This window comes from Esox lucius, chromosome 12 (genome assembly GCF_011004845.1).
Source record: "Esox lucius isolate fEsoLuc1 chromosome 12, fEsoLuc1.pri, whole genome shotgun sequence".
Lineage (NCBI taxonomy): Eukaryota > Metazoa > Chordata > Actinopteri > Esociformes > Esocidae > Esox > Esox lucius.
In genome coordinates, this window is record NC_047580.1 from 25017024 (window position 1) to 25042234 (window position 25211).

At 41.6% G+C, this 25211-nt stretch overlaps 3 protein-coding genes and 1 long non-coding RNA gene across 12 annotated transcripts; 2 read left to right on the forward strand and 2 right to left on the reverse strand.

Moving 5' to 3' along the window:
• The first annotated feature begins 887 nt into the window (after nucleotides 1-887).
• On the forward strand, nucleotides 888-2692 carry fkbp1aa (FKBP prolyl isomerase 1Aa). The gene is given in 5 exon segments (NM_001310969.1): nucleotides 888-950; nucleotides 1066-1113; nucleotides 1633-1745; nucleotides 1901-2076; nucleotides 2257-2692. Coding segments are annotated over 4 exon segments (327 nt in total). The 5' UTR covers nucleotides 888-913; the 3' UTR covers nucleotides 2030-2076; nucleotides 2257-2692.
• Nucleotides 2693-3808: 1116 nt separating this feature from the next.
• On the reverse strand, nucleotides 3809-11561 carry LOC105022354 (syntaphilin). 6 transcript variants are annotated; one of them, XM_029124359.2, is made up of 6 exons: nucleotides 11385-11561; nucleotides 10228-10332; nucleotides 9751-9858; nucleotides 9427-9561; nucleotides 8169-8318; nucleotides 3809-7819 (listed from the first exon to the last, which is right to left on the reverse strand). In XM_029124359.2, exons 3-6 carry the CDS (start codon nucleotides 9792-9794, stop codon nucleotides 6571-6573), a joined length of 1578 nt encoding a protein of 525 aa, XP_028980192.1. In that variant the 5' UTR covers nucleotides 9795-9858; nucleotides 10228-10332; nucleotides 11385-11561; the 3' UTR covers nucleotides 3809-6570. The 6 variants fall into 6 exon arrangements, with proteins under 6 accessions (XP_028980192.1, XP_028980190.1, XP_028980191.1 ...); XM_029124357.2 differs by having other exon boundaries at nucleotides 10228-10364; XM_029124358.2 differs by lacking the exon at nucleotides 11385-11561 and adding an exon at nucleotides 11149-11324 and having other exon boundaries at nucleotides 10228-10364.
• A 264-nt stretch (nucleotides 11562-11825) lies between these two features.
• On the reverse strand, nucleotides 11826-23289 carry rad21l1 (RAD21 cohesin complex component like 1). Of its 4 annotated transcripts, none has more exons than XM_010890750.3 (14): nucleotides 23245-23289; nucleotides 22844-23034; nucleotides 20934-21063; nucleotides 17028-17127; nucleotides 16783-16886; nucleotides 16565-16672; nucleotides 16312-16413; nucleotides 15836-15955; nucleotides 15388-15614; nucleotides 15031-15118; nucleotides 14725-14867; nucleotides 13073-13168; nucleotides 12889-12966; nucleotides 11826-12578 (listed from the first exon to the last, which is right to left on the reverse strand). In XM_010890750.3, the coding sequence occupies exons 2-14, from the start codon at nucleotides 22988-22990 to the stop codon at nucleotides 12387-12389; spliced, it is 1635 nt and encodes a 544-aa protein (XP_010889052.1). In that variant the 5' UTR covers nucleotides 22991-23034; nucleotides 23245-23289; the 3' UTR covers nucleotides 11826-12386. The 4 variants fall into 4 exon arrangements, with proteins under 4 accessions (XP_010889052.1, XP_019907631.1, XP_019907632.1 ...); XM_020052072.2 differs by lacking the exon at nucleotides 23245-23289 and adding an exon at nucleotides 23144-23226; XM_020052073.2 differs by lacking the exon at nucleotides 20934-21063 and having other exon boundaries at nucleotides 17028-17122.
• LOC109616450 lies at nucleotides 22501-25211 on the forward strand. The gene is made up of 3 exons (XR_002197597.2): nucleotides 22501-22618; nucleotides 24229-24340; nucleotides 24833-25211. It is a non-coding gene; the product is annotated as an uncharacterized LOC109616450 (long non-coding RNA).

A 25211-nucleotide genomic window follows, 5' to 3' on the forward strand; every position in this document is an offset into this window, starting at 1 on the left:
AAATTTCAACATATCGAAATAAAGGTTTGGGTCAGTTGGGTTGACATGTGTTTTTGGTTTTTCAGCTCTGTTTCATCACATTATTTGTGCAGGCATATGAGACTTGTCAATGTCAATGTCTTTATTGTAGCTAAAGAATTTTCCTTTGGAATCTGCTAACCACTTTCAGTCAACATGAGGACCAAAGAGGTTTTAGCCAAAAATTAAGAGACCACTGCACCTTTTTCTTTCCTTTCCAAAAAAGTTGAAAAGGAAGCTTTTGAGTGAGGAACAAAAGGGTTAAAATTAAGAGACCACTTCAAATTAAAGCTTCTGTTCCTCACTCACAACTTTCCTTTTCAACTTTTTTGGAAAGGAAAGAAAAAGGTGCAGTGGACTCTTAATTTTTCCCCCGGAGCTGTAAAAATGAATCCACTTATTTAATACTTTATTGTATTATAATAAATTTATGGATTTATCATTTTACTTCACTCAAAATATAATCCCAATTAATTTCAAATATATTATTAATAATTTAGACTTCTTATTTTATTTTATCTTCATGCTCCATCCACAAACCAACCAGAGAGTTTGAAATTACAGTATGCACTTTTTACGTTTAACTAAACGTTTCACTACGTTTTCTTCTGAACGGGGCACTGGACTTTTAAAGCTGCGTTCAGTATATTTTTACATTCTGGAATGTTGACTGGAAGGAAACTCAGCTTTACACAATAAGTAGAAAATACGGAGGTGTTGTGTGTTGAAATCTTTCAGAACGGCCACTTCCCATTAAAGCCACACCTGCGCCAGATCAAGAACGTTTTTGGAAAAGTTCCGTTCAGTAGAAAATGTTCCGGATATAGCAAACGTTCAAGTGAACTGAACGCACGTCCTTTTCCGTTTTCATTGTAGTGTGCGGCGGAGAGACAAAATGGGAGTAGAAATCGTGACCATAACCCCGGGTGATGGTAAGGAATTAATTGCAATTATTATTATATTAGGCAAGTGGATATTGATAAATTCAAAATACTTGGTAGTTAACCTAATGCCTTGCTAACAGTTGGCCTTTCTTTCATATTTTAGGACAGACATTTCCCAAAAAAGGACAGACATGCGTTGTGCATTATGTCGGTGAGTCAGCGAGCAAGCTAGGAGGCTAACCGCCGCCTTGATATCTCGCTAGTTACATTAGCATTGTTGGATAGCCATTGTCAGGTGCCTACTTTTGTCGACAACAAAGTCGATTTTGTGCCTTGTCCTCCCTTCGTTATTTGTAATGTGATATTGTCTGATAAAATAACTAACAATTAGTTCGATAATTTGCTTACGTTAGTTAAATCAGTTGGTCTATGGCTAGTCAATCGCTAGGTCGCTATATCCTAGCTAACCAGCCATCTTTTTACCGCTAGCTAGATTTAAAATTGAACGTTTACCAGCTAGCTAATTGATAGTTGCATTTTTATCTGGTTTTAGAAGTAAGCTATTGTCGTATTAGTAATTTTTACTAGTTAGCCACTAACGGAAGATGAATATCTGCAATTAAATATTTTGAATCCATGGAGGCTTACAAGTTAGCTAGCTGTTTGGGAGGGGACAAGTGAAGGTAGTTTGCTGTATATCTGTATTACAAACCTTTTAATTCTGTGGCAGGCTCACTGACTGATGGAACCAAGTTTGACTCTTCACGGGACAGAGGCAAGCCTTTCAAGTTCAAGATCGGCAAACAGGAGGTGATCCGTGGTTGGGAGGAGGGGGTTGGTCAGGTAAGGGAGGTCTTGGTGTTTTCGTTAGTTCTTCACTTTTAAGATTGAACCATTTAATTTGGGAACGCAGAGTAGCTTTTTGATGGGTGTAATTTACAGAACATGATTTCTGAAGATTTTGATGTCATATTCCCTCTGTTTCACCTTCCCCATAGATGAGCGTGGGCCAGAGAGCAACCCTGACCTGCACGCCAGACTTTGCCTATGGGAGCAAAGGTCATCCTGGCATAATCCCACCAAACGCTACACTCATCTTTGATGTGGAGTTGATGGGCCTGGAGTGATGCTTGCGTGCACTTGCTACGTGTTTAATTCCACTCAGATTTTCAGGGTGAGAATATTATGCAAGCAAATGTTCTACTACAACATTGTTAGTTTTAAAGGAGCACATTAATGTTTAGAGCTTAAGCACTCATTAGAGTATTTAACAAGCTTTGCGGCTGATCTCCCATAATCCCCTCTATCGTGTCTCTCCAGTTAACCAGAGTGTTATCCCTGTCCCCTTCTGTAGGTTGACTCCTTTTCTCTGGAACATGGAGGAAAAGGCTAAAGGAGGATTAATGCACTTGACTCCTGTAAGATACTCTGGTCTATAGCTTCACCACTTCTGTCTCCTTTCCATTTAGATTAAAATGTTTTTCACTTGCTAAAAATACCATATCCTTGATCTGTCTTTTAGTTAGAACACCCTAACAAGTCATAGGCCATACCTTTCAGATATCATGTTGTTTTATTCTGTTATGTATGTTTTTTATGGTATTGTTTCCATTTTTTATAAATACTTCAAATGTGAGTCATGCCTACATTGGCACTGACAGTTTTGGATGAAGTGTCATTACACACATTATTTTGATCTCATTCTTGTGGCTCAGTGAGTGGCCTTGCTTTATCAACTTTATAGAAATGTTTAATGTGGACTTTATACTTAAGAATATGACTGCTTCTCCACAAGGCTCAAGTTAATGTAATTGGATAGATGACTTAAGCAAAGTATTACCAATATTCATTTAATACATTGGTATTCACTAACATTTGGCTGCCTCAACCTTATGTATGCCACTCTGAATAGATGCACACATGGCACATGTCTGTTGGCAAGACCAAATATATATTGTGTGATTAAATAAGGTTGTTATATTGCAGAACTCAAGAATTTGCTGGCAAGTATAATTGTCCTCTAAAGCAACAAAATGGGTCAATTTCCTATAGTATGTTTGAATAAAATGATCACCCTTTACCACCCACCATGTTTGATCTTGTGTTCTCTAAACTTAGTTTGGACTCTAATTCAATGAATGTTTCTTGTTGCTGTGTTTGGTTGTGGTGTATCTGAAATGGATTTCAACTATTACATTATTTATAGTGGTGCCTTGGAACTGCTAAGGAGTTGCTGGAATTATATTAGTAGTCACAAGAGCACATTGTTAACCAGTTTGTATAAGCCATGGGGCTATGTGGTGTATTTGAAAGGCCTGCATTCAGGTTTGACATTTTGCTTAAGATTAGCCCATAGCCGTGGGGTATTCAAATCTGGACCGCAAAGCAAGTTTCCCTCCATTTTTGCATTGCAATCCTCTAGTTAGGGACTTATTTAGATCATGGACACCAGGTGGGTGCAACTGATGAGGTAGAAAAGAAAACCAACAGGCTCCGTCCCTCATCTATAATCTAGGTCGTCAATCTTCTTAGGGAACCTCATATGTTTGACTTTAGTTTTTAATCTAACATGAACAGGTACACCTGATTTATTAATGAATGGATTGATGATTAGCTCAAGGCTAATAATGTGCTAGCTCCAAATACATGGAGTGGCTGGTAGTCCTTCAGAGGGTTGAATACCTTTTTAAAAAAAATACATTTCATGACAGCCATGGCTTGTTATAAGCCATCAGCAAGCAATGGATGTCATGAAATTTCTTAACACAATTATTACTTAACTCAGTCTGTTGTACATGTTCATCATCCCTAAGAGCTTTGGATATTAGGTTTATCAACTTCGGAAAAAGACTAGATTTATTTCATATTGTTTCCCAATTGTTTCTTACAGAACACAATTCAATAGATGACAAAGGCAACTTTCAGTTTATTTTAAAAGGAAATCCATCAACACCGATTTAGACGTTATCCTACAACATTTTGTGCAAATTCATCAATACAAGTCCATTTTAAATCATTGCTTTTGACCTCTGGATCTGAATAGTTGAGGAAAATCAGTCACTGAAGCATTACACACAATGCAGCGCAAAAGATTGCATGTTTGTTTTTATGACATGCAAAGCCATTACTAACTTCAAGTAATAAGGTCCCAAAAGTGCATTTTTTGGGGGGGAAATATATTATTGAAAACAATCTTAAATATTATCAATATTAAACATTTAGTACTATACAATGGCATTTTTTAACAATTGCCATTCACATCCAACATTAAATATTATCATTGGACTATGAAATCTGAAACCAGAAGGTATATCTTTGCTCCCTGAAATAAATTCTCATACTTGTGCAAATGTGTCCATTTCATCATCCTTAACTTTCTCAAGGAAATTAGTAAATCAAACGTTCAACTGTAGCTCTGTGGAGAAAACATGAGTTTTTCTCCTAATATTTCTAACAAGATGAACCATTGAACCATGCTCACAATTTCAAAAACTATGTTCACTTGAAGATGGAGCATCACGTACATAAATGTTCAACTGTATCATGTGCGTATCTGGGGGCTTCGTTCATGGGGTAATGGCAAAGGATCTTTGGATTACATGCAATGAACTGTACAGTCATAGGGATCACTCTGCAGACCAGTGGCAAAACGTATATTGAAGCCAGCTGAAACACTCCCCAACAAATTACTATTGCAATGCATTTCATTGATAGCAAGGCATCATTAAAAACGCAACAGAAACTAAAAACTGCCTTAATTTTGCTTTAGTTCTTAACCAATAAACAATATATAACAATCACAAGGCTCAACTGAAATATAATTGGATCATGTAGGTGTAGTCTGTGACAAAATAAGCAATATGTTTTTATATTCTAATCAAGTCTGCGCATTTATCGTATTTCTAGAATTAATCTGAAGTTGAAAAGTGGTCCTCTCACAATTTTGGTTGAAATCTGAGCAATGGGCCTAGAGAAATGTATTACACTTAAATGCTTTTATTTATTTTTACGTAATTTCCTCTCTTCCTCCAATCTTATGTTTATGCCGTTGTACCTATGGCCCAGTCGCATCACATCAGATCTCAATAACTTTGGGAGAGTTTAACATTGCAACAAGCTTTTTCCGTAAGCATGTACGCAAAACAATTCTGCTTTATTCTATGCTGTTCTACCAACCAGGAAATGACGTGGGTCAACGTGTGAGGGCATGGTTAATCACCTGACGACCACATCAGCTTCGCAGGAATTCTAGTTGCAGTGCGATGCTGGCCAATTTGCATAACAGTTGGGGGATTCTAGCCCTTGTCAGCTAGTATCACAATCAAAGCTCAAACCTAGACTATGGTGGTCAACTTGGTGCCTTGGAGAGAAACTTAGACCACTGTCCAATGTATATGCTAGGACGGACCTTTCTTGAAATCAAAATTATTTTTTTAGCTCATTTTCCTTTATCTAAAGCATTACACTGTTGACGTCCATGCGGTTTTGAATTAAGCCCATATGGCATCTATAAGTTATATTCTTCAACCATCAATGAATAGGACCTCGGAATGGCACAGCTGTCAAGTCAATACCTTGCAGTTTAGTAGTGTCATTCTACCAGTGCCTCGGTCAGACAGACAGCAGTACATATTGGTTCAGTATTGTCACTTGGTGGGGTGGATTTCAGACAGGGCGGCCTACTCTTTCTGGCAGGTTGGGCGTTCGCAACCGCAATCGTGGTAGTTGTCTGAGGAATGTACTCTCCTCTGTGAGCATTGGTTGTCGCAAATACCTTCTGGTTGGTTACAAGAAGCAGAATGTCACAGCAAGATGTGCGTTGGAGGAAACATCTCTCAATGTCCCCCAAATCAGCTGGGAGTAGCTGAAATGAAGCAAAGCCATCCTAGCAAAATGGACAACATTGTATTGGGGAGGGGAGAAAAATGGGAAATCAAATCAAATGATCAATTGGTATACAGCATATCATTACTGTGAAGGTCTACAAATGGGTGTGGCAACACCCAGGATAAGAGTGCTTACAGTGCATCTATCTCAAAAAGGCTAAAGGGGACCATTACACAACCTGGTAGTAGTAAGTAAACCTTACTCAATGAAGTCACTATTAGCAAAGTCCTTGCTTGAAGGATGAAATGGGGGGAGAAAAGTGCAAGCATTAGTTCACAAAAGGCAACGGCGGGGGGGCAAAGGTTTTTGGAAATTGGGCAGTGGCTGCTGCTTCCACCACTGGGATGCCCGGATGGAGAAGAGCTAGAGGATCGGCCCTCCTATGGGAGTGGGGCAGCCAATAAACCATGGGTGGCAGAACAAAGAGATGGAGTAGTGATGTAGGATAACAGCATTGCCTGAAGGGATGGAGGAGCATTTCCTCTTGATCCTTAGCAAAGCACCATGCAGGTCTTGGGAAGGTTGAACACCAAGTGGCCTGCACCATTTTGGATAAGTTGCAGGGGTTTGATGGCACAAGCAGGAAGCCCTACCAACAGTCAGTTGCAGAAGCCTAGATGGGAGAGTCTGACGAGTGCCTGGATTAGTACCTGCACCACTTCGACAGAGATAGAGAGGTCTTGGAGCCCAGGCTTTCCCCCAGGGGGTGGGCAGCAGTGTTCTAGCTTTAAGAGGTTGGGGTTACATGGTTGCTAAAAGGGAGTCAGGGGGATTTCGGTTCTCAGATGTTGGCAGCCCCATTCATGTTTCTGGGTCCATGGCCATGGTTCCTCCGTCTCAGAGAGTGGAGGGCCACAGCGCAGCAGCCTCGGAGCAGGGAGCCGATGTGGTAAGCGGGCATGACGTCTCTCTGGGCCCCGTGACACAGCCAGGCAACCGTTGGCACAACCGGCATGGCCACTGCCATCAGGTCTACCAGGAAGTACCGGCTCCAGAAGTTCAGCTGGGGAGATCCTTCTTCCCCTTCAACAACAATTCCACCTTCAACAGCCTCGTCATTCTCTTTCTCCTCCGCCACTGTTCTGCCTCCAAGCCTCTCTGGTGAAGGCGGCGTCCCAGGCTTGGGCTGGCAGGTTTGGACCACGCTTGGCATTGTGGACATTTCCACCGGGCCATCTGGAGGCAGAGGCTCTAAACTGTAGATGGGCTGGGGGGGAGGTGGAGAAGACAAGGAGGTAGGGAACGGCTGATGCTCGGAGAAGGCTGGCGTTATGTCGGTTGTAGCCAGGGAGATAATGCTCAACTCCTCTCCCCCTCCTTCCTCTGAGACCCAGGTCATGGTGGGGCTGCAGGCCCGCGATCGGACTTCTGGTTTCACCTCTGGCACAGGTACAGGCGTAGCTGTGGCCACTGCAGCCGGCGGCTCCTCCTGGGGGAGGTGCAGGAAGAGGTGGTGATGCGGGAGGTAGGTGTGTCCACTGCACCTGCAGCTGTTGCCTAGGGAGTGGCAGGAGTGAGAGACCGGCAGGACAGCCCCCCCGCTGCACAGCCTCTCATAGGTGGAAGAGTGTGTCACGTTGGAGGAGGACAGGCCGGAGGCGGAGCCGGTTGGGTTTGGTTCTGACAGGAGGGCTGCTTCCAAAAGTAAATGTGTCCGCATTCCTTCTGCACGTGCCGCTGTACGCAGGTCCGCTCCCGGGGCGTTCCCGTTGCGGTCCAGCTGCAGGCCGTCACTGCTCAGCCGGGTGTAGGTGGTGCCGCGGCTCAGGGTGCTGGCTGGGGAGCAACCGCATGAGCGGGATTTGGCAGGCCGGTGTCCCTGTGGGAACAGGTATGGCTTTTGGTCGTGGCAGGCCTTTTCTGGGGTGCCGAGGTTTGATCGGACTGTCTCCACGACCTCGTGCAGGTGCTGGATCTCCCGACGCGCCTCCTTCAGAGCCAGCTGGGCCTCCACACGGTGACACTCCTCCTCTATCCAGTCCTCCTGCATCCGACACAGCTGGTTCCGCATCTCAGCAATCTCGCTGTCCCTGAGCGGCGGGGGGTGGGGGGGGGGGTCGGGGGGTGGGTGGGGGTGGGGGGGTTGGGAATGGGTACAGTTTGAGGGATGTAAAGAATCAGTGTCTTGCCTTTGGAAGAGATCCAGTTAGAAGAGGAATGAGATTTAATTCCATGTTGAGTAGTGAAACACTAGACCTCTGTTAACACGGCTATTTATTAATCATGGTGTGGTTTCATGCAACCCAAGAGCTGGGTGGTGGATGAGCCAATCCTATTGGACCATGACATCCCACAACACGCTACTTTTAAACAGTAGTCGGCCACTTCCCATCTGGAGCACCACGCATATCCCGCTACGGAGTCACGACGCTCACTCACCTGTGCTGCAGCCTCTCAACATTCTCCCTCAGTCTGGCTCGCAGGTGTCTGATACACACCTCCTTCTGCTGCAGGGGTGTGAGGTACTGCTCAGGGGTCGGGGGGCGGATCCCGTGATTCTCACTGCAGGTGGTGTGCTTCGTCTGCCGCCTGGGTTCGCGTGAGTTTGCGAAGGGGAGTTGATTGTGGTCATTAGTATGAATCAGGGACCAGTGATGGGATAATACTGTACCTGTCATCCTAGTCGAGGATGGGGAAACCTTCTGCGGCAGCTCAAAAAGTTTAGAGTCAGTCGAGTTGCCATGACCCACTTTTACAGGTCAACCATTGAAAGCGTGCTTACTTTTTCCATGCTTGTCTGGTTCGGTCACACAACCGCTCAGGCCAGTATCAGAATGGAAAAAGTGGTACGCAGAGCATCAAAAATCATAGGTTGTTGCCTCCCTTCACTTTCTTTACTTTTCTCCACCAGAATAATCAGGAAGGCTAAAAACATCATTGCGGACCACTCTCATCCTGCTCACTATCTATTTAATCTCTTACCATCAGGAAGAAGATATAGGAGTATTAAGACTTGTACATCACGTTTTAGAGACAGCACTTACCCTTTGGCTATTAGGCATCTGAATTTGCACTGATCATTTGCAGCATTCTATCAACTGTGCTCTTCATTGCCGTGGGGTATTGTCTTTTGTCTGCAGGGTTTTGGTCTAATGTCCCATTTGTACTTATGATGTTTGTCTTTTAAGTTTTTGTTTTTATGTCTGAGAGTTGTACCAAGACAAATTCCTATCAACTTGTTGATATGGCAATAAATGGAATTGAATTTAATTGAAAAGGGGCTGACAGGAGTTTTCATGTGACAGCCCTGTTTTACAGCTTGTGAGTAGATCAGTCAGTGGGGTTTGTATGCAGATTCTGCTTTTGGTTTATGTCATAAATTAACAAGATCTTGATTACATTACCTGTTTACCCAGAACCTTCAACTAACACAACCCAATCTTTTTTTTCTAAAACCTTTTTGTGCATGGAACTTTGAGCTCTGCCTTAAAAAAAACCTGCCTTAAAACCAAACTACGCTTAAATACTAAGGGCCGGTTTCACAGACACAGATTAAGCCTAGTCTAGGACCAAAAAAAAAACATGCTCAATGGAGTTTTCTATTGAACATAATTTTTTGGCCTAGACCAGGCTTAATCCATGTCTGTGAAACTGGCCCTATATGCCTTAAATAAAAAGGTGAGACGTTTTGTCTTACCTGGGTGTGCCAGGGTATGTACGTCCAGTAGGACTGCCCTCGATAGCCCTGCCAGGATAAGTGTTGGTGGGGTAAGTGCTTGTTTTGTTGGCATCGCTATTGGAATGACGCCCAATACTAGTGGCCACTGACCGCCTGTAAAAGAAAGGTTGTGTTACTCAATGGAGTCCTCATTTAAACAATACTCACTGAATATATGGCGCAGTGTTACCCAGGGAAATATAATGTGTGATACTGGCCTAACATGTGTGCCGTGTACAGTAATTTCTATAGATAATCTGGGTTTAATGGTGAAAATACCACAGGAGACCGTAGCTGCAGTACCTGCGCTGTCCTGCAGAGGGCTTCCGACTTGGAGGGAGTGACATTGGTGTGGGCCACCGCTATCTCTCTACTGCTGGAGGAAGGCTAGGAGGATGTCTCAAAGCTCGGCTGCATTAATTGACACACATTATAAATGTATAATACACAATAATTGAAAATAAAACAAATACATATGTGATTTGCATATTTATATGAAACATAATGGAAAAACATGCACAGCGGTGGTCCAGCTGTTCCACTCCTGACTCCATGCACACGTACGGCTCTAAGCATCCTCCTCCTGATTCCGACTGTCAATAACCCCCCCCCAAAACTATGTAAAGCGAGTGCATGTTCAATCTCTTTTAAAATGTGTTTAAAAGCAATATATTTTAAGAACAGTTCTTCAAAATATCACTTAATGTGTCTACATAATTCATAATAGATAAGACTGTTTCAAACTTCGGACTAGAAAACTTCAAAATAAGACAAAATAACCTGTATTTTATTTTGGAGATGTGTTGTAGGCTACTGTTTGTTGTGGCCAGTTTTGCCTGCGATGCCCGTCTGTTAAGAAGCCCATTGATGAGTGAACCAGTCTGGCTGTCAGGAGCCCATCAACAAAAGAAAGAATCCTTTCACAGGACAGACACAAGGCAGGACTGATGCAGGGCATTCTGTGAGCTAATCTTCAACTTACTGCTGTGCACAGCATCTCTGGTAACCTCAGATTGAAAACATAATATACACAAAACAAATCTAAGAAAACAAGGGCCAAACATAAGAACATCTGTGGCGTGACAGTTGAACAGCCTAGCTTCACAAACAAACGATCTCAAGAAACAAGAGGCAAACCATTTTAGATGAAAGTAAAAATCCCTGCGGAGCACAATGCAGCTCAGAGCTAAAGACTTGACACTGCTGTGATGTGTGCCTACTGCAGCCACTCTCCAAATGGGACAGTTGAGGACATGCATTTGATCAGTGCTGCAAAGAGTGGCAGAGGCATGGATCACAACTATGTCTGGCCCCATATGTGGCCCCTAGCTGCGCAACAGGTTGTAGGGTCTCAGAATGTATTTCTTACATGATTGTGAAATTGAAGCGGTATAATATTACACGTATTGACATTATGCAATAGCAGGCTACATATAGGTTTCCGTCAAATACTGAAGGATGAGCATAAGCTTTTCGTCACAATGCTAAAGGACAAGAATCGTTTGTGCAATCACTTCATTTATAAAAAAAGATTTACACTTTATTGTGTCCTCTTTTTCATGTGAAACGGGCTCAACATTGACAAGACGCAGACAGACAAACGCGCAATTATCCAACGCATCTACGACATACATGGACATTAGAGAACTACTAACCCGCTGTACATTTAGTGCCAGTATAAATCTAAAAACAAAATCCTACCAGACATCACTTTCCGGTAGAGTAAAACTATTGAAAAAAACATCGCAGCCACCGTTTCAAATCTTCGGGACGTAGCTACCGGAATAGCTGACGAACTAATTGTCTCCTGGCTGTGCCCTACATAGGATACTGTGATTCTGTGACTGGGCATACACAAGCCTCCTTTCTGATGCAGCGATTACCTGTGATCACTGACGTAAGAGTACAGTAAAGATGACACGATTCCCAACATTTACCATATTTGCCAGGCCGATAAATAGTCCTACATCCTGAAGTAGATTTTGTCCCCTTCCAGACATGTGGATGTACGCTTGAGCACCGTCACAAGCGGCATAGATAGAAGCCGAGCTGAGAATGAGAATCCATGCCGAAAGCCAGCCATGAAGCAACTGCGTACACTGCATTTGATTTTCTTAAAGAGACAGTCGATCATGACGCATCATTCAGCAATGATCTGACACCTAAAGGTGAATATGATTTGGGATTGAAGTTTCCGCTCGTTGGATCTGCATAACGATCTGATCAAAATGTCAGTGATGCACACAGATCAGTGTAGACTAATTAAAATGCTTGATGACCCTTTGTATCAACATTCAGCTTCAGGAAAGTATTATTTATGGTGAATGTACACTGCTTTACACATGCTTTAAATTTTATTAAGGATGTTAACAACGCTCTTTATAAACATTTGCTGCTTATATGTACAAATGTACAACAATAAAAACAGAGTAGCAAATTTGCCCCTAAACTATCATCTGTCATCGTAATGAACAATAACAATAAATATTATTTAAACGTGCTCCTGAACAAAATAATAAAATATTCACAGCTAACTCAGCAGTGGTGCTAAATAGTGTAAAACATTTCTTTGAAATAGTGTTTATGCTCCTCCCATGCTAACCTCTTATGATTCACATGTGATGAAGGTGTCAAGACCACCAGAACATTTGTACAATTGTTGATAGATAGCAATGAGTCTATAGAAGAGGCAGAAGTAATTGTGAGTCTATTAAGAAATACATCTTCTCATTACAACCTCTTCCTCCTCCCTTCATCCACTACATGTCTTCCTCTACACCAGTACATCTCAAACCTCTCCTGGGGACCCCTAGATATTCCAGACCTAGCACACCTGAATCAGCTCAATAACCTAGTATAACTGCCATGACTGAGCTAGTTCCAAAACACAATTGTGAGACATTCTGGAGGTCCCCAGAAGAGGTGTGAAAATCACTGCTCTACATCTTACAGAACTTAGATCCAGGTGTGGCTATAATGTCAGCGTAAGGCTCGCTCTGGTGAAGTTCCAGGGCCTGCTGCTTTTTGAGCACCAGGAAGCAGAAGAAGGTGGCCGCAGCTTGGGAACGACTGTTCCTCTCACATAGTGTCTGCAGGCTGAATTTGGTACTGCCGCCACTGCTCCTCTGAACCTGATCAGGAAAATCCACATTTAAGTGAGTGGACGACAGGCACATCATTATCATACAGTATAAGAATGCAGGAAAAGTATGGTAATTCAGGATATCCATTCTAAAATAAACCTCTGTTACAAAACACATTACAAATGCATTTAGTAACATTATTATTTCTACAGACTGTCCCCTTATCCTGGACCGACCTAGCTAACCTTTCACCTTTTGAATAGCTGTTCTCAGTGGCAATGGATTTCGGTCTGGGTCAATCCAACAAGATGACTAGAGTGAGAATGGATACGCTGCATAGGGAATATATGTTCCTTACTTGAAAAGCGTTCAGTAACTTCTGTGCTCGGCTAGTCATCCTTCTCTCCTCAAAGTCATCTTGGCTGTCCACCATGGACTGAGTAGAAGACATACGATTTAGTTTAAAACCCCTAATTTTGAAGATTTTTCGAGTGTGCATATTTGTGTTTGTAAGCGCATGCGCTCAAAGGATGTGAGAGCACCTGTGTGTTTCGTGCCACTGTCGATGGGGTTTCTCTGTCCTGAATGGAATCTTCAGAAGGAAGCCCAGGGTGAGAGACCTCAAACCTGCTCACATCCTGAGAAACAACAAGAGAAAATTTGAGAGCAGATTAACGAAGGTTACAGTTGTGCTCAAACGTTTGCACACCCTTGGAGAATTGGTAATATTATTAAATGACCCCTGTTCAAAAGTCTGCATACCCTTAGTTCTTAATACTGTGTATTGCCCCCTTTAGTATCAATGACAGTGTGTAATCTTTTGTAATAGTTGTCTATGAGGCCCCAAATTCTTGCAGGGGGTATAGGTGCCCATTCGTCTTGGCTAAATGCCTTCAGGTCATGCAAAACCTTTGGTCGTCTTGCATGAATCGCACATTTGAGATCTCCACAGAGTGGCTCGATGATATACGGTCAGGAGACTGTGATGGCCACTCCAGAACCTTTTTCTGCTGTAACCACTGGAGGGTCAACTTGGCCTTGTGCTTAGGGTCATTATCGTGCTGTAAAGTCCAAGAGCGTCCCATGCGCAATTTTCGTGCAGAAGAATGCAAATTGTCTGCCAGTATTTTCTGATAACATGCTGCATTCATCTTGCCATCAATTTTCAAAGATCTCCCATGCCTTTAGAGCTCACACACCCCCAAAACATCAGTGATTAAACATGATCAACATGCTTCATAGTTGGGATGGTTTTCTGTTTCTGTTCTGCTTATGGTTGTGACCATAAAACTCTATTTTGGTCTTGTCACTCCAGATTACAGTGTGCCAGAAGCTGTGAGGTGTGTCAAGTTGTTGTCGGGCATATTGTAACCAGGATCTTTGTGGCATTGGAGCAGTAACGGCTTCTTTCTGGCAAATCGACCATGAGGCTAATTTTTGTTCAGGTATCATCGTATTATGCTCCTTGAAACAACCACACCATCTTTTTCCAGAGCAGCCTGTAGTTCTCCTCAGGTTACCTGTGGGTTTTTCTTTGTATCCCAAACAATTAAGTTTTGGCTGAAATCTTTCTGTCTACCTGACCTTGTGTTGGTATCAAGAGATCCCCAAATTTTCCACTTCTTAATAAGTGATTGAACAGTACTGACTGGCATTTGCAAGGCCTTTGATATATTTTTATATCCCTTTCCATCTTTATAAAGTTCCATAAACTTGTTATGCAGGTCTTTTGACAGTTCTTTTCAGCTCCCCATGGCTCCGTCTCTAACCTGCTCAGTGCATCCACGTGAGAGCTAACAAACATTGATTATTTATACACAGACACTAATTGCACTTTAAAAAGCCACAGGTATGGGAAATTAACCTTTAATTGTCATTTTCACCAGCGTGTGTCAACTTGTGTGTCTGTAACAAGGCCAAACATTCAAGGGTATGTAAACTTTTGATCAGGGCCATTTGTGTGCTTTCTGTTATCATTATGATTTAAAAAGGAGCCAAATAACTATGTGATAATAAATTGATTCATATGATCACTGTCTTCAAATTACATAGTTTTTTGCATGATCAGTCATATTTTCAAAGTCAATGCCACCATTTCTCAATTTCTGCCAGGGTATGCAAACTTATGAGCATAACTGTATGTACAATGTGAATTAGGAAGTGCAGATTTTTTAATTCTGTTGAGGTTCCTTACATTGACAGTGTCCCAGACGTTGTCAGATGGGATGTCATTGTGGTCTAGGGGGCTGAAGCCCACGTTGTGTCCCATTCTCTGCGGATCCCCGGTCTCATCCAGGACACTGGGCTCACTGGGCAGGGCGCTCACATCGGTTTCCACTGTACAGGTCAGACACACGCAAACGGGATGAGCCCAGTCGAGTGACCATGACAATTGAGCAGACTGGGCGGACATCCAATTCTCGACATTTAACATGTCCCGACAAACTCAACGTGCTCATACGAGCATTTCAGTGTTGCTCTAAGAGAACAGGCCTCATACCACCACGCCTCTGGTCCCGCATCTCTTCACGCTCGTCTTCGTAGCCCACATGATCCGTTTTCCTCCGGAACACATTCCTGAAATAGAGCTTCCGAGGCAGAACGGGTGATCCTCACATTATAACACAACGCACTGACACACTTCCCCAGGATGTTAATGTGGTAAAAAAAATAAAAATAAAGGAAACTTATGTAATAAATTTGGTAAAAACCCTTTTTTTCAACACCCATGATTTAGAGAACTTAGCATGCTTGCTCCAGGATGAAATCTTAATTAATTTGTTGCAAACATACACAAAGCAGGTACATCTGTCTAGACACGTTTGACTGACGAGTGGCTGCAGATGTCGTTCCCTACCCGTTGAAGGTGTGGATGTATAACAGTGGAACAGGGGTGACTGAAGAGACTGTCCACCCCTCCACTTTCTTTCCATTGCATAAGTTGGCGGGTAGGCGGGGCGATGTCCAGCTGGGTGGTGACATCGGAGCAATCCGTGAGCTGCATCCTGATAGTCTGACTGGACAGCTCCTTGGCCTGGTCCACCACCAGTCTCCTCCTCCTCCTCTTTCTCTGCTCTGAGGAAGCTAAAGAGGGAGAGGGTGATTGGAACATTTCACATCAAAGTTTATCTCACCCATGCAGCTTCTCACACTCACATTTCCAGCACAGTTAAGTGTTTCTTATGGCTGCAAGGTGTCTTATAGCAGTTGCATTCAGTTGCGTCACTGAGGGTTTAAGGGACAGTAAGTACGCTTACAGGAAACAGGCTTGTTGGGGTGTAAAAGTTAGGCAGTGAAATATTTACGTGTGACAGCGACAGGGTCCAGAGCAAAGAACTCGTCCTCGTTAATCAACAGAGTTGTCTCATTCAAAACTGGGGAGTCATCCTTCATGGCTACAGATGTAGCTGGGGTTTCTGGACGACCTGCATTGATTTGTAATGAGAGACAATTAGTCCAAGTAAACCACGTTAATAACATCAATTCAACTTGTACAGTATATGAATATTTGATTGTAAAAAGTTATCATGATGAAGTGTGAAAGGTTTCTGGACATTGTGAAAAATATTACTTCTGCAAAGTGGCAATGGCGCATGAATAATTACATTATAATTTTCCACTATGCAGTATGTCTTGCTGTCAGAAAGGGTTCCTTAACACTTCCATAAAGTAGTCTGTGGCCTAATACAGACCTTGACAGCTTCATACCAATATCTAGTTACACTAAATACTTAGAGTTTGTTTCTTACAAGACATCACCGAAATGAACACCTAAAAATACCTTCTTGATTAACATCCATAGGAGCAGTTACCGGCAAAACAAGTGGTTCCGCTGGGATGAAGTCAGTCCAAACATCATGCTCACTGGAAGTGGCCATGAAGTCTATAGACACGATTGGAAAGGGATTTGAGACATTATCTAGGTTTGCCTTGAAGTCACTGTGGATGTGTTCAGATCATTACACATGCAGAAAATATGTTACATATCTTGGATGTAAATATATTTCTCCCACGAAGCCAGGTAAGGACTTAACCTAGAATGTTGTAGTCTGCTTCCTCGTCACCAAACGCATCTCCTTTCTGGGCCAGGCTTTGGAAACTTATATCTAATATGCCCCCTTGGTGAGACTGGGTTTCATCACCTACAAATATTAAAAGTCAGAAAGTAAATGAGGGCAATGGGTGTCAAGGAGTGAAAGATGGTGTGAAGACACACAGGCAGGCGCGATTTATTATCAACTCTACCCCTTACCAAAATCCTCTAATGTGAGAAAGCTATTTCCAAAATCCTCTTTGAGGGTGATGTCCTCTGTTCGGCACTGATTCAGTGAAAAGTGATCCACAACTCCTATGGAACTAGGGTCAAATAGAAGATAAAGATAAAACCCCCATGGTTTTAAAGAATGGAACTAGACTAAATGGGTTATGGATATAATTTATTTTATTGATTAAACGCTAGTAGCAAGCAAGTAAAATGAAGAGGAAAAAACAACATACTCTGCATCCGGTAGCTGGGAATCAAAATCTGTGAAATCCTCTATCAGCGTGATGGCTTTATGTGTTGCCTCCAGTCCCTCAACAGGCATGTCTGTCTGTCCTGATGGTGACCCAATGTAAATAAATGTATCATTGTTGTACAAGATTTTAAAAGATATACAGCCGACTTAGAGTTTGTTTCTTACAAGACAGATATATATATACACTCACCTAAAGGATTATTAGGAACACCATACTAATACTGTGTTTGACCCCCTTTCGCCTTCAGAACTGCCTTAATTCTACGTGGCATTGATTCAACAAGGCGCTGAAAGCATTCTTTAGAAATGTTGGCCCATATTGATAGGATAGCATCTTGCAGTTGATGGAGATTTATGGGATGCACATCCAGGGCACGAAGCTCCCGTTCCACTACATCCCAAAGATGCTCTATTGGGTTGAGATCTGGTGACTGTGGGGGCCATTTCAGTACAGTGAACTCATTGTCATGTTCAAGAAACCAATTTGAAATGATTCGAGCTTTGTGACGGGGCAGTATCCTGATGGAAGTAGCCATCTGAGGATGGGTACATGGTGGTCATAAAGGGATGGACATGGCCAGAAACAATGCTCAGGTAGGCTGTGGCATTTAAACGATGCCCAATTGGCACTAAGGGGCCTAAAGTGTGCCAAGAAAACATCCCCCACACCATTACACCACCACCACCAGCCTGCACAGTGGTAACAAGGCATGATGGATCCATGTTCTCATTCTGTTTACGCCAAATTCTTACTCTACCCTCTGAATGTCTCAACAGAAATCGAGACTCATCAGACCAGGCAACATTCTTCCAGTTTTCAACTGTCCAATTTTGGTAAGCTCGTGCAAATTGTAGCCTCTTTTTCCTATTTGTAGTGGAGATGAGTGGTACCCGGTGGGGTCATCTGCTGTTGTAGCCCATAGGCTTTGCTGCTGTCGCTGATCCAAAGTCTTCACGTTCATATATTTATATTCTTAGTGACTTAAATATGTTAATCGTATATTTTTTTCACTTTATATTGAATATATAGCCCAATATTTTTGGTAAATACATACCCTAATCTGATGATCTTTTTACCAGTCATCATCATTTGGCTGGCGATCTCTCTTTAAATAAATCTGTAATTGTAGGCGACTAGAAATCACCTGAAAAGTTTTAAAAATGAATGCGGATTGGATGTAGTTTGAGGTTATTATGTTTTATTTAAATATTTTGACATGCTTGGGTGTAAAAAAAAACTATGATCAATTTTTTCCGATGTTACTCATCTCCGCGATGTCAGGACAAGTGTGGTCCGGTATGCAAGGTTGCCAGATATCATTGACAGTACGGCTATTCTCCTGTGCAAAATCATGTTTTACCATTGGTATTAATGATCCTAGCGACACGTCTGTGTTTTACCATGCCAACACACAGAGGCGGTGCAACATTTTGGGAAGGCTGTCGCCTTTGAGTTTTGAAAAATGGAAAAACCCTGTGTATAGATATGGAATGCCATCCGCCAAAAGTGCCTAGTAAGAGTGACTGCGTTACCCACCACAGCCGAATTCCACCCGCATTTGGCCGGTGGGCGGGTGCCAATGTCAAGCCCTGGTTTGTACCCCTTAACATTTTAGTAATTACCTGGGATGTTGCATGTTGCATGTCTCCTGCATCTTATTATTTAAGGGTCAGTGCAGTTAAAAATATGATTGTCATTAGTTTAATTATATTACCACGCTATGAGTTAGCAGTCCTGCAAAGAACGACTGCCTCAAGGGGAGTTGATGGCTATACTGACTTATGAGTATTTGGGTCATTTACCTTCTTTTGAAACACCTGTAAATGCCATGTCCTTAGACCAACACCCTTGAATATGAAAATGAATGTAACCAAACCAGTCTAATCAACCCTATTGAATCCTGAAAGCATTTTTAGGTGATCTCAATGATTCCCTCTGTGCCCTAACATTTGTCTAACAAGGCATATTAAGCACATGCCTGTCACACCAGGAATTTCAAATTACTTTCTATCAGCTAATGAAGGCCAGGTTTCTCACACTGGTGGTCATCCCTAGTGCCCATACGTCCTTTGGCCAGCGTTCATTTTAGTTCTTCACTGCTATTGACTGGAACGGATTTTCAAAGAATGTTAAACTTTACAATTTAATCACAAATAACTCCTTCAATACTTATCAAGCTGAAAACTTCTGAATGCACCTGCTGGGCATCAAATGTATCTCAACATGCATAACATCTCGCTATATACAGCTCCGGAGAAAAAATAAAGAGACCACTGCACCTTTTTCTTTCCTTTCCAAAAAAGTTGAAAAGGAAAGTTTTGAGTGAGGAACAGAAGCGTTAAATTTGCAGTGGTCTCTTAATTTTAACCCTTCTGTTCCTCACTCAAAACGCTGATTTTTTTCTGTAGGTGTATAGTTGGTAATTTTGTATATTTCCCTTGTATGTGGTGTAGACTTATATTCATATTGTACCATTATTGATGTGGTTGTGTCTGTTGTCCTGTCCCCTTGCAATTGTATCCCTTTGGCCATGCAATTACTGAAAATGTAATTGTTTTTTGTAAAGCAAACAAATTATATTAGTCCAACAAACCTTATGCGATTTTCGGTGAATGTGAGTGGAACCAAGATTTACTCAAATGCTTTTACCCTAATCTTAAATAAAAAAACATTTTTAAATTAAAAACATTTTAATTGGCCTGTGGAACTGATTTTGACTTTGGCCTGTGGAATTTCCATGTGTCTACAGAATATTAGTTTGCATCTTGCTATAGAAGCTGGTGACAATGGCCCTCATTTATCAAAAGTGCGTACACCAAATTTCCAGCGTACACCTGGCGTACACCCAAAACCACGGTGACTTTGAGATTTATCAATATGGACGTTGGCATACGGCACTCTCAAATCCTACGCCAGCTCAGGAGGTGGTGTACGCACGTTTTGAGTTAGTGCGGAAATGCGCAGGAAAAAAAATCCTAACGCACTGACAAAGTAAAAGATATGATATATTATGACCCACTGTAAAAAAAACAACAACATAATAATTACAAACTTCAGTGTTTATTTTTGTGCAACATGGACTTCAATGTTAAATTTGTGTGACTTTACCAAAGCATTTGATTTATATGTATTCCTTCATATGCGAGCCTGTGCACTTTACATGACATTTCAGGGTTAGGCCCGGCAGTTGCGCACAGACCGGGTTCAGTAATAAAAGGCTTTTAATGACCAAAATATAATTCAGACTGACAAAATAATAAAAATGACATTCTTCTTCTTTTAAATAATAATAATAATAATAGAAATAATAATAATAACGACATTCTTCTTCTAAATAACAATAAATGTCATTAATAATAAATATCATAAAATAATAAGACGAATATGACAAATTGTCATGCAATTAATTGTCACATATTAATGTGAATGAATGGTACTCCACATCACATCATCATGTTTTATTCCGCTTTTTAAACTGCCAAATAAAACCATTTTATTTATTTCTACCTCCCTGGTGATCGTCTCAATCTCCACATCAGAAAAGTTTCTCTTTTTTGCCGTCTTCTGTGTGTCCATGGTGTAAAATGAGGGAAGCGGAGACTTGAATATATAGGGGTGAGTTATTCTAATGACGATAGTTTTCAGCCACGGCATTTATCAAGGGCAGGTATTGCGTACACCTGGATTTTAAAGGTACGCATAGCTTCATAAATCAGGCGGTGAGAGGAGTGTAAGCAAAATCTTGCGCCAACATATACGCCCATTTCTACGCAAGAATGATAAATGAGGGCCAATGTGTTTCATGTTGTCAATTATTAAAATGACATAAGGTTCATGTCGTTAATATGTTCACATTGGACAACACAAAAAGGTTGCTTGTCTAACCTGGTCTGAAGGCCACCTTGATTTTGACAACAGCATCATTGCAATCAGCAAGGAGATATTTGGCTTTTCTGAAGTATATTCTCACTATTCCCAGGAGAAGGTGACCAGAAGTCCGTAATCCAATCTTGATCTAAAGATGATCAGCACACAAGCAGAAACAGAAAGAAAGACAGTGGCAGGCTTAGGATGCATTTATATCCTATTTATCAACAGGGATGTGCACATTGCACATGAAGAGCTGTATCACAGAAATTTGGCCATGAAGAGAAAACCAAAATGGCCATTTAGATGTTAGCAGACGCTTTTATCCAGAGTGATTTACAGTAGTTAGTGCCAACATTTTAATACTGATCTACTGTGGGAATGAATCCTAGCACTGCAAGCACCATGCGCTAACAACTGAGCTACACATTACCTCATATTGAGACTGACTAAAGAGATGGAAAAAGGCCTGATCTGTGTATTCGTGATGTTACAGCGGCTGTGCCACTGATCTCCATTTTTAAGTAGAAAATATCTTCGTTTTGATTGGCTGAATATTCCTAAACATGACCTGGTGGGAAATGAATGACGTTCATCAGGAAAGATAAGCAGGTTCGATTTTCAGTCCAACCCAAGTTGGCTGTGGCATTCTGTTGTAATACAGACAGAAAGTCCCATTCCACAGCCACTACATCATGATAATTATAACATTTGGGGCCAGTTTTACGAACACGCATTAGGACTAGTTCTGGACTAAAAAAAATGGAGCTTAATGGAGATTTCAAATTCAGCTCAATAGGCTTAATCTGTGTCAGCGAAACTGGCCCAGAAAGTGCTTTTGGTCTTAATTAAAGATTAGGGTTAGGCATGCAGTTGTCTGTGTAGTTAACATTCAGGTTGAATCCAGGATTACATTTAAAATAGAATAATCGAATAGCAGTGGGCATTCAGAGCCCGCCTCTACTTAGAATCACAGGTTTTAGGTTAAAAACATAGCAGCACACACTCATTATTTTGGCATTCACTTGGGTCCATCTAGCAACTTAGACCATAGGTCTTCAACCCCCTCCTGGGGACCTGCCAGCCATTCCATCTATTAGATGTATCCCAGAGCTAGCACACCTGGATCAACGTATTAACTAATTAAGTTAATAAGCCAGGTCAAATGTCATTTTGTGTTTTGGCTTCAGATTTTGGCCTACTTCACATATTTTAATACGTATACGCTTTGGGCTTGAGAAAGCATAGGGACCTGATCTTTGACACTCCAGACCTTTTACAGCATTTGTACTTTTCCTTTGTTGTCTACAGTAAAATAATTTGTATAAACGTATGCTAATACTGCTCTGTGCCTGTATAAATGAGGAAGAACCAGAGTACACACTCCACATGTAACAGTAACATTTTAAGACAGATTGTAGAAATGGGCAGGGTTTGCTGCAATTGATGACCCAACCAGGCAAAGCCGCATGCATCAACCAATCATTGCGTGCCAGGTAATCAATGGCTCATTGATCATTTCCTGATAATGAATTTTAAAAAGAAAGTGCTCCCATTGTAAGATTTTGTCACGCCTGAAGTTATATCCATGGCCTCATCGTCACGTCGAAGTGATAGCAAACTTCCAGGCAGGAGCATTTACTGCTTCTCTGCTAAACTGGTTGGGAGTTTTATGAATCACTCATTCCGTTTTGTTTATTGAGGTAGGCCTTGTTCAGACTGTCGTCGTGGTGACCTACATGAGAAACATTAGTGCCTTGCAGTTGTTGTCAGTTAGCATATGTTAACAATGTCCATGTTAGAACCGGTTATTTCCCCGGATATGTTAGCTTTACACCTTCCTATGAAGTAGACAAAAAGGCATTGGTGCGCTGACAGACTTAACTCTGACGAAAAGTATACATTTCATCCCCAAAAACTAACATTACCTGTGGAGACATGATGTCTTGAATGGTGCTCTCCAAATTGCATTCAAACACGTGAGCTTTGGTGATTTTCCGCTCCCAATGAGCTGCTAACCAGATTTTGGCTAGAGGTCCGCGCTTGGATGTGAAGAGCTGAGTGTAGAACATCATGTTGAAAGCCTTTGTGATATATTTCGTCCTCTACGTTTATTTAGCTGCAAAGTTTGTAAGATAAGTTGGTTACCTAATGCATATGGAAAATTGCAAACATCAGGTGACGTACTGGCTTATTAGATTGGACTGAATGAGCTGAAGCAAACCTACCTTGTTGGCAGCTTGTTTCCATATAATTTGGAATAAATTAAGTAGCTAAATGAACGTCAATTTCAAATCTTACCCGTTTTAAATTAAAATGTAATACTCACAAGTCCAACATAAGTAGGGTTTGAAGGCGATATAACAAGTTAAAGAATTGTAGCTATCAATGGCACGAGTTAAAAATATTAGCCCGCCAACACACTACCCGCGCATTTGACACCAACATAGCACGAGAGTAGACCTAGAATTGTGAGCAAGCTTGTCTGGAGATATTTGGTGTTAATGCTACGGTTGAATTGTATCAATTGCAGAAGCTCCTCAATGCCATGTTGTCATTTTTTACAGATCAGGCAGATAGTAGGCAGACTAAATTCAAAGTTTTATTGGCTAGCAGAAATTTAGTTGGAACTTAAGGCAAATATACAACCCTATCTGTAAACAACCCCCCCGCCCGCCACACACTGTCTTTAGAAAAAGCCCAATTGAGCGGAACACCGCTACCCCACCTGGCAACACTGCTAGACAGTGGAAGGGAAGGTAATAATATGCTCTTGCATACACCTCAGAGCAGGCCCCAGCAGTATTTTGCTGATGCGCCTCACAACAGTCTGAGAAATGAACACCACAAAATCCATTTGCGGTGGAGATGGAGGGTGATACAATACAATTGGAAAGAGAATGTGGCTTTTGTGAAAGGCAGGGAATGCGCAAGAATGAGGATTGTGTCAAATAGTCTATAAAGCAGTTATTCAGCAAGTCATTCTTAAGTGTCATTGTTCTGTTTTGCACGCAAGGCTACCCTTCTATTTTACGTTTTATATTTCTACAGTGCGCTTGGATTATTCCTGTTAATGTGGAAATTAACAATGGAGACATAAGTATATGTAGGCCTACAGATGAATTACATTTTGAATTTTTTGTTTGTTTTCCTTGTTCCCATTCGGTTTATGTGCATTCTTGTGACCAACTGATTATTTACCTGTCAGCTTTGATAGTCAGTATGATTTGTTTTAGCCTGTGAGATGCAAAACGCGCACAGATTGCAAAAAATACAATATGCTTGTTCTCTGACTTCTTTCCGGTCAAAAAAGGGAAATATGACTGCAGTCAGTGTCATGTCTTGCACACTTAACACTGCAACCCCATCTGTGTGAAAGGAGGTCAACAAAAAAGCCCCTCAACTTCATTGAGCCTTTTCAAAAGGTAGGTTGTGTGTTCCTTTCACCTCAAAAGATTCTTCTCATGGTCCCAGCTGTTAGATTCCATAAATGCTTGAATTGGAATGAAAAGAAGCTGAATTTTCAAAGTTGGTCCATTAAACACAACCCTTATACTTAAGCTGTCAAATTACCACACCAATCTTCAGCACCTAGTAGAAGGTTGCTGGTCTCTGATCCTATAGATCTGCCATCTTTTAATGTTGTGATCTTGATTAAGGCACCAAGTTGAATAACTTCTAAGTCCGGCTACTATATTAGAAACGTATCAGCCTCTCTATCTAGAGTTCTAGGTGTGCAGGCTTTTGATCAAACCCTGAATCACTTCAAAGCTTTTCAAGGTCTTGTCCTGTTGCTGATTTGTAGGCTACACTAGTTAAAAGGGGGCTGGGGTAGGGGCCTACACACAGTAGCTCTGGTAGAGGGTTGGTCACCAGAAAATATTGTAACATTACATCCAAATTCTGTCTTTATTTAGTTGTTTCCTTATTCAGCGAATGAAGGACAAAAAGCAGTAACTGTTTCAAAGCAAGATGGCTATTGATGTATTATCGACAATCATTAATCAGGGTAAATCTGCATAGCATTGAAAATATTTGTATATTGTTGTTTTTGTGAAAATGAGACTTGCCACTTAATGCATAACATACCCAGTTAGCAGATGACCATGACCCACATAGGGCAACTAACTGGCACTGCTGGTCCAGGCTTTTTATCACGGCATTTCAATTTTGCCCCGATTGTGGCTTGTGATATGTTTCTGTTTTTTTGTGTGTATTTTTTTTACTGTATTTGATTCCTCTCCAAATTTCATAATGTGCAATTTGCATTTACGCCCTTAATGCCTTGAACCCATT

Excerpts from the sequence above, each read along its gene's own strand:
- rad21l1 (XM_010890750.3), bottom strand. The coding sequence starts at position 22,990 with ATGATGTTCTACACTCAGCTCTTCACATCCAAGCGCGGACCTCTAGCC. Across the intron at positions 21,064-22,843 it reads AAGACATCATGTCTCCACAG|ATCAAGATTGGATTACGGAC; the intron begins GTAATGTTAGTT and ends GATCATCTTTAG. Across the intron at positions 15,119-15,387 it reads TACATCCACACCTTCAACGG|CTCTATTTCAGGAATGTGTT; the intron begins GTAGGGAACGAC and ends CTGCCTCGGAAG.
- LOC105022354 (XM_029124356.2), bottom strand. The coding sequence starts at position 9,794 with ATGTCACTCCCTCCAAGTCGGAAGCCCTCTGCAGGACAGCGCAG. Across the intron at positions 9,562-9,750 it reads CCCTCTGCAGGACAGCGCAG|GCGGTCAGTGGCCACTAGTA; the intron begins GTACTGCAGCTA and ends TTTCTTTTACAG. Across the intron at positions 8,319-9,426 it reads ACATACCCTGGCACACCCAG|GCGGCAGACGAAGCACACCA; the intron begins GTAAGACAAAAC and ends ACGCGAACCCAG.